Source organism: Coturnix japonica, unplaced genomic scaffold (assembly GCF_054131305.1).
Source record: "Coturnix japonica strain WE unplaced genomic scaffold, WE-NBRP24 Scf081, whole genome shotgun sequence".
Lineage (NCBI taxonomy): Eukaryota > Metazoa > Chordata > Aves > Galliformes > Phasianidae > Coturnix > Coturnix japonica.
This window is the reverse complement of record NW_028188984.1, coordinates 288848-296492: the sequence shown is the minus strand read 5'-3', so window position 1 is coordinate 296492 and position 7645 is coordinate 288848. Positions and strand designations below refer to the sequence as shown.

General features: G+C 59.6%; 1 protein-coding gene across 1 annotated transcript in view; it reads right to left on the bottom strand.

Moving 5' to 3' along the window:
* Window positions 1-7645, bottom strand: part of LOC146751526 (macrophage mannose receptor 1-like) — a 15392-nt gene extending 7747 nt beyond the window's left edge. The window contains exons 1-5 of the mRNA XM_085534356.1: window positions 7599-7645; window positions 4560-4649; window positions 4344-4469; window positions 2613-2660; window positions 622-1014 (exon numbers count right to left, since the gene is read on the bottom strand). Coding sequence (XP_085390482.1) covers window positions 622-1014; window positions 2613-2660; window positions 4344-4469; window positions 4560-4629 — 637 coding nt within the window. The 5' untranslated portion in view covers window positions 4630-4649; window positions 7599-7645. The remainder of the gene's footprint in view (window positions 1-621; window positions 1015-2612; window positions 2661-4343; window positions 4470-4559; window positions 4650-7598) is intronic.

The following is a 7645-nucleotide window of genomic DNA, read 5'->3' as shown; positions in this document are numbered from 1 at the left end:
CCCTATACCCCCTATACCCCCTATACCCCCTATACCCCCTATATCCCCTATACCCCCTATATCCCCTATATCCCCTATATCCCCTATACCCCCTATATCCCCTATACCCCCTATATCCCCTATATCCCCTATACCCCCCTATACCCCCTATACCCCTATATCCCCTATACCCCTATACCCCCATACCCCCTATACCCCCTATATCCCCTATACCCCCTATACCCCCTATATCCCCTATACCCCCTATATCCCCTATATCCCCTATATCCCCTATATCCCCTATACCCCCTATATCCCCTATATCCCCTATACCCCCTATACCCCCTATACCCCCTATACCCCCTATATCCCCTATATCCCCTATACCCCCTATACCCCCTATACCCCCTATACCCCCTATATCCCCTATATCCCCTATACCCCCTATACCCCCTATACCCCCTATATGCCCCATACCCCCTATATCCCCCTATACCCCCTATACCCCCTATACCCCCTATATCCCCTCTATCCCCTATACCCCCTATACCCCCTATACCCCCTATACCCCCCATACCCCCCATATCCCCTATATCCCCTATACCCCCCATACCCCCATACCCCCTCTATCCCATAACCCACACATCCAGTTGCAGATCTCCTCCTGGCTCCCATACACCACCCAGCGGCTCCACTCCCGATCCCCGACGTAAAGCATCACCTTCTGCTGGACGTTATTGCCATAATTAAAGTAAAGCTTCGTCCCCATTAGGGCCAACAACCCCCCGACCCCACACTCCCATCCCTGCAGCTCCCCGTCCTCCCTGCAGGGCTTCAGCATCACTAGGGATAGATTCGACCCCATTAACGCTGTGATGCAGCCCCTATTATGGGCGTTCCGTAAGCGCTGCCCTGGGAGCCATTGGAAACGCTGGGCTGGGTTATGGGGCTGGCAGGGGGTCGCGGTGAGGTGAGACCCCTGGGCTTCGATGCATTTGTTGTGGGCTTTGTTGTAGAGCAGGAAGGAACGGGAGGCTGAAATAAAGGGGGGGGGGGTTAGAAAAGAGTGGGGTTGGGGGGGTTGGGGCGGTTGGGAGTGGGGATATGGGGGGATATGGGGGGTATATGGGATGGGTGGTGGGGATATGGGGGGTATATGGGATGGGGGTGGGGATATGGGGGGATATGGGGGGTATATGGGATGGGGATATGGGGGGTATATGGGATGGGGGTGGGGATATGGGGGGATATGGGGGGTATATGGGATGGGGGTGGGGATATGGGGGGTATATGGGATGGGGGTGGGGATATGGGGGGATATGGGGGGTTGGAGGGGGGATATGGGGAGATATGGGGGGATATGGGGGGTTATGGGGGGTTGGTGGGCAAATGGGGGGGTTGGGGTTGATATCGGAGGTATATGGGATGGGGGTGGGGATATTGGGGGGTTGGGTATAGGGGGATATAGGGGGATATGGGGGGATATGGGATGGGGGGTTGGGGATATGGGGCGATATGGGGGTATATGGGGGGATATGGGATGGGGGGTGGGGATATCGGGGGGTTGGTGGGGGATATGGGGGGTATATGGGGGGATATGGGGGTATATGGGGAGATATGGGGGGTTGGGGGTGGGGATATGGAGGGGTTGGGGCGGATATGGGGTGTATATGGGATTTGGGGGTGGGATATGGGGGTATATGGGGGGATATAGGGGGATATAGGGGGAATATGGGGGGATATAGGGGGACATGGGGGGATATAGGGGGGATATGGGGGCAAATGGGGGGATATGGGGGGATATGGGTGGTGATATGGGAGGTATATGGGATGGGGGTGGGGATATGGAGGGACATGGGGGGGCTGGGGGGTGATATGGGGGGATGTGGGGGGGGGGTTGGGGTGATATGGGGGGTTGGGTTGGTTGGGAGTGGGGATATGGGGGTGTGTGGGGGGTATATGGGATGGGGATGGGGATATGGGGGGGATATAGGGGTGATATGGGGGGATATGGGGAGTTAGGGGGGGTTGAGGGGGGGTATAGGGGGATATGGGGGGGGTTGGGGGATATGGGTAGATATGGGGGGTTGGGGGGATATAGGGGGATATGGGGGTATTAAGAGGGGCTGGGGGGGATATGGGGGGGGATATAGGGGGATATGGTGGGGAATGGGGGGATGGGGTGGGGATATGGGGGAATATGGGGGTGATATGGGGGGATATGTGATGGGGTGGTGGGGATATGGGGGGGTTGTGGGGAGATATGGGGGGATATAGAGGGATATAGGGGGATATGGGGGGATATGGGGCGTTGGGGGGGAATATGGGGGTAGGGGAGGCTATGGGGGGATATGTGGGGGGATATGGATGGGGGTGGGAATATTGGGGGGATATGGGGGTTATATGGATGGGGGGTGGGGGATATGGGGGGGTTGGTGGGGGATATAGGGGGATATGTGGGGGGATATGGGAATGGGGTGGGGATATTGGGGGGATATGGGGGTTATATGGGATGGGGGGTGGGGATATGGAATAGGGGAAGGGATATGGGTGATATGGGGTGATATGGGGTGATATGGGGTGATACGGGGTGATATGGGTGATATGGGGTGATATGGGGTGGGGGAGCTCACCCATGTTGAAGTTGGGTTGTGGCTTCTCTGCTTCACTCAGGGCTGTGACTGGGGGACAGAATCATCGCCCACTATTGGGGACCCCCATAGGACCCCCCCATTAACACTACCCCATGTCATACCCTGACCCCCCTATTGAGCCCCACAGACCCCATAGAGACCCCCAGGACCCCAATTGTGCCCCCAATATTGGATCTACATCCCTTAAAGTGATAGTACCCCTATGGAGATGAACCCCAAATCACCTCCCACTATTGGGGACCCCCCATAGGACCCCCCTCCCATTAGCCCCCCCCCCATTGACCCCCCTATTGAGCCCCATAGACCCCATAGAGACCCCCAGGACCCCAATTGTGCCCCCCAACATTGGATCAACATCCCTTAAAGTGATAGTACCCCTATGGGATGAACCCCAAATCACCTCCCACTATTAGGGACCCCCATAGGACCCCCCCCCCATTAACTCTACCCCAAGGTGGGGGACCCCTATAGCCCTTATAGCCCCCATGGAGACCCCCCAGGACCCCCCAGGACCCCAATTGTGCCCCCACATTGGATCAACATCCCTTAAAGTGATAGTACCCCTATGGGATGAACCCCAAATCACCTCCCACTATTGGGGACCCCCATAGGAGCCCCACATTAAATCTACTCCTGACCCCCCTCTTGAGCCCCATAAACCCCATAGAGACCCCCAGGACCCCAATTGTGCCCCCAATATTGGATCTACATCCCTTAAAGTGACAGTACCCCTATGGAGATGAACCCCAAATCACCTCCCACTATTGGGGACCCCCCATAGGACCCCCCCCCCAATTAACTCTCCTCCTGACCCCCCTATTGAGCCCCATAGACCCCATAGAGACCCCCAGGACCCCAATTTTGCCCCCAACATTGGATCAACATCCCTTAAAGTGATAGTACCCCTATGGGATGAACCCCAAATCACCTCCCACTATTAGGGACTCCCATAGGAGCCCCCCCCCCAATAACTCTCCCCCTGACCCCCCTATTGAGCCCCGTAGACCCCATGGAGACCCCCCAGGACCCCAATTGTGCCCCCCACATTGGATCTACATCCCTTAAAGTGACAGTACCCCTATGGAGATGAACCCCTATATCATATCCCACTATTGGGGACCCCCCATAGGAGCCCCCCCCCCATTAACTCTACCCCAAGGTGGGGGACCCTATAGCCCCTATAGGCCCCATGAAGACCCCCCAGGACCCCAATTGTGCCCCCCACATTGGATCTACGTCTCTTAAAGTGACAGTACCCCTATGGGATGAACCCCAAATCACCTCCCACTATAGGGGACCCCCATAGGACCCCCCGCCCATTAACCCCCCCCCATTAGCCCCCCCCCCTATTGAGCCCCACAGACCCCATAGAGACCCCCCAGGACCCCAATTGTGCCCCCAACATTGGATCTACATCCCTTAAAGTGATAGTACCCCTATGGGATGAACCCCAAATCACCTCCCACTATAGGGGACCCCCATAGGACCCCCCTCCCATTAGCCCCCCCCCCATTGACCCCCCTATTGAGCCCCATAGACCCCATAGAGACCCCCAGGACCCCAATTGTGCCCCCAATATTGGATCTACATCCCTTAAAGTGACAGTACCCCTATGGAGATGAACCCCAAATCACCTCCCACTATAGGGGACCCCCATAGGACCCCCCCCCCCATTGACCCCCCTATTGAGCCCCCCAGCCCCCTACTCACTCTGCCTCGCCCCATAGGATATGAGGATCACATTGAGCAGCACCGAGACCCCCAAGATCACGACGCCCCCCATCACCATCCTGTGCTGGGGGCAGCTCTGCCTCCTCGGGGGCGACAATGGGACCCCTATGGAGATATAGGACCCCTAAGTGAGGTGACCCTGCCCCTATGGGACCCCCCCCCGCCCCTATAGGACCCCCCCCCCATATACTTTACCTGGGGGGGGGTCTGGTGGCTGCTTCGGGGTGATGGGGGGGTCCAAAGGCTCATAGGGGTTCTCCTCCATAGGGTACAGGTCACTGCAGGCTGGGGGGGGGGACAACACTTATGAGGGGGGGGTCCCCTCTTCCCACCCCCCCCACCCTAAAACCCTGAGCACTATAATGAGGGGATCCCCACCATATTGGGACCCCCCCCCCCCCCGTCCCTTGGGCACTGGAGATGGAACGATCTGCCCTATGGGGTCTTCTATGGGCATTGGATCCCCCCACCCCCCCTTAATAACCCCCCCTCCCCTTTAGAAACCCCCTCCCTACACCCCCCACCCTCCCACCCGCCTTAAGTAACCCCCCCACCCCATTAACCCCCCCCAGTAACCCCCCCACCCCATTTAGCTCCCCCCACCCCACCTTAGTAACGCCCCCCGACCCCCTTTAGTAACCACCCCCCAACCCCCACTTCCCTTTAGAAACACCCCCCACCCCCCTTTAGAAACCCCACCTCCCCCCCTCTTTAGAGACCCCCCCCACCCCCCCTACCCCACCTTAGTAACCCCCCCCTCCCCCCCCCTTTAGTAACCCCCCCCACCCCATTAATCCCCCCACCCCCCCTTAGCAACCCCCCACCCCCTCCACCCTCCTTTAGAACCCCCCCACCCCCTCACCCCCCCTTTAGTAACCCCACCCACCCCATTAACACCCCCCTTCCCCACCTTAGTAACCCCCCACCCCCCTTTAGGAACCCCTCCCACCCCATTAACCCCCCCTCCCCAACTTAGAAACCCCCCACCCCTCATTAGAAACCCCCCCGCACCCCGCACCCCCATTAACCCTCCCCTGCCCTCTTAACCCCCCCCACCCTCCTTTAGAAACCTCCGACCCCCCGCACCCCCCCTTAGTAGCCCCCCCACCCCCTTTAGAAGCCCCCCCACCTCGCTTTAGAAGCCCCCCCACCCCACCTTAATAACCCCCACCCCACCTTAGTAACCCCCACCACCCCATTAACCTCCCCACCCCACCTTAGTAACACCCCCCCACCCCACCCCCTTTTAGAACCCCCCCACCCCCCTGTAGAAGCCCCCCACCCCCCACCCCACCCTAGTAAACCCCCAACCCCCCTTTAGAAACCCCCCCACCTTAGTAACCCCCCCCCACCCTACTAACCCCCCTTCACCCCACCCCATTAACCCCCCCCACCTTAGTAACCCCCCCCCACCATCTCACCCCCCCTTTAGTAACCCCCCCCCACCCCATTCACCCCCCCAGTAACCCCAAACCCCCCACCCTACCTTAATAACCCCCCCGACCCCATTAACCCCCCCCACCCCCCTTAGTAACCCCCCCACCCAATTAACCCCCCACCCCCTTAGTAGCCCCCCCCCAACTTAGTAGCCCCCACCCTACCTTAATAACCCCCCCACCCCATTAACCCCCCCACACCCCCACTTAGTAACCCACCCCACCCCCTCACCCCCCTTTAGTAACCCCCCCACCCCATTCACCCCCCCCACCCCACCTTAGTGACACCCCCAACCCTCCCACCCCCCCTTAATAACCCCCCCCACCCAATTAACCCCCCACCCCCCCTTAGTACCCCCCCAACTTAGTAGCCCCCCCCCCAACTTAGTAGCCCCCCCACCCCCACTTAATAACCCCCCCACCCCATTAACCCCCCACAGTAACCCCAACCCCCCCACCCAACCTTAATAACCCCCCCACCCCATTAACCCCCCCCACCCCCCTTAGTAACCCCCCCACCCAATTAACCCCCCACCCCCCCTTAGTAACCCCCCCCAACTTAGTAGCCCCCACCCTACCTTAATAACCCCCCCACCACATTAACCCCCCCCACCCCCCCTTAGAACAACCCCACACCATTAACCCCCCCCCCTAAGTAGCCCCCCCCACCCCCTTACCCCCCCTTTAGTAACCCCCCCCACCCCCCCTTAGTGACACCCCCAACCCTCCCACCCACCTTAGTAACCCCCCACCCAATTAACCCCCCACCCCCCCTTAGTACCCCCCCAACTTAGTAGCCCCCCCCACAACTTAGTAGCCCCCCCAGCCCCACTTAATAACCCCCCCACACCATTAACCCCCCCAGTAACCCCAAACCCCCCCACCCTACCTTAATAACCCCCCCGACCCCATTAACCCCCCCCATACCCCTTAGTAACCCCCCCACCCAATTAACCCCCCACCCCCCCTTAGTAGCCCCCCCCAACTTATTAGCCCCCACCCTACCTTAATAACCCCCCCACCCCATTAACCCCCCCCACCCCCCCTTAGAACCCCCCACACCATTAACCCCCCCCCTTAGTAGCCCCCCCACCCCCTTACCCCCCCTTTAGTAACCCCCCCCCCCCTTAGTGACACCCCCAACCCTCCCACACCCCCTTAATAACCCCCCCACCCCATTAACCCCCCACCCCCCCTTAGAACCCCCCCACCCCATTAACCCCCCCCCCAACTTAGTAGCCCCCCACCCCCACTTAATAACCCCCCCCACCCCATTAACCCCCCCAGTAACCCCAAACCCCCCACCCTACCTTAAAAACCCCCCCGACCCCATTAACCCCCCCCACCCCCCTTAGTAACCCCCCCACCCAATTAACCCCCCACCCCCCCTTAGTAGCCCCCCCCAACTTAGTAGCCCCCACCCTACCTTAATAACCCCCCCACCCCATTAACCCCCCCCCCACAACTTAGTAGCCCCCCCAGCCCCACTTAATAACCCCCCCACCCCATTAACCCCCCCCAGTAACCCCAAACCCTCCACCCAACCTTAATAACCCCCCCGACCCCATTAACCCCCCCCACCCCCCTTAGTAACCCCCCCACCCAATTAATCCCCCAACCCCCCATTAGCAACCCCCTACCCCCCTTAGTAGCCCCCCCAGCCCCACTTAATAACCCCCCACACCCCATTAACCCCCCCCCAGTAACCCCAAACCCCCCACCCTACCTTAATAACCCCCCCACCCCATTAAACCCCCCCCCCTTATTCCCCCCCCCCCCCCCCATTGTAGCCCCCTACCTTTCCCCCCCCATTCCTGCCCGGCCTCTACGTTGCCGTATATTGTC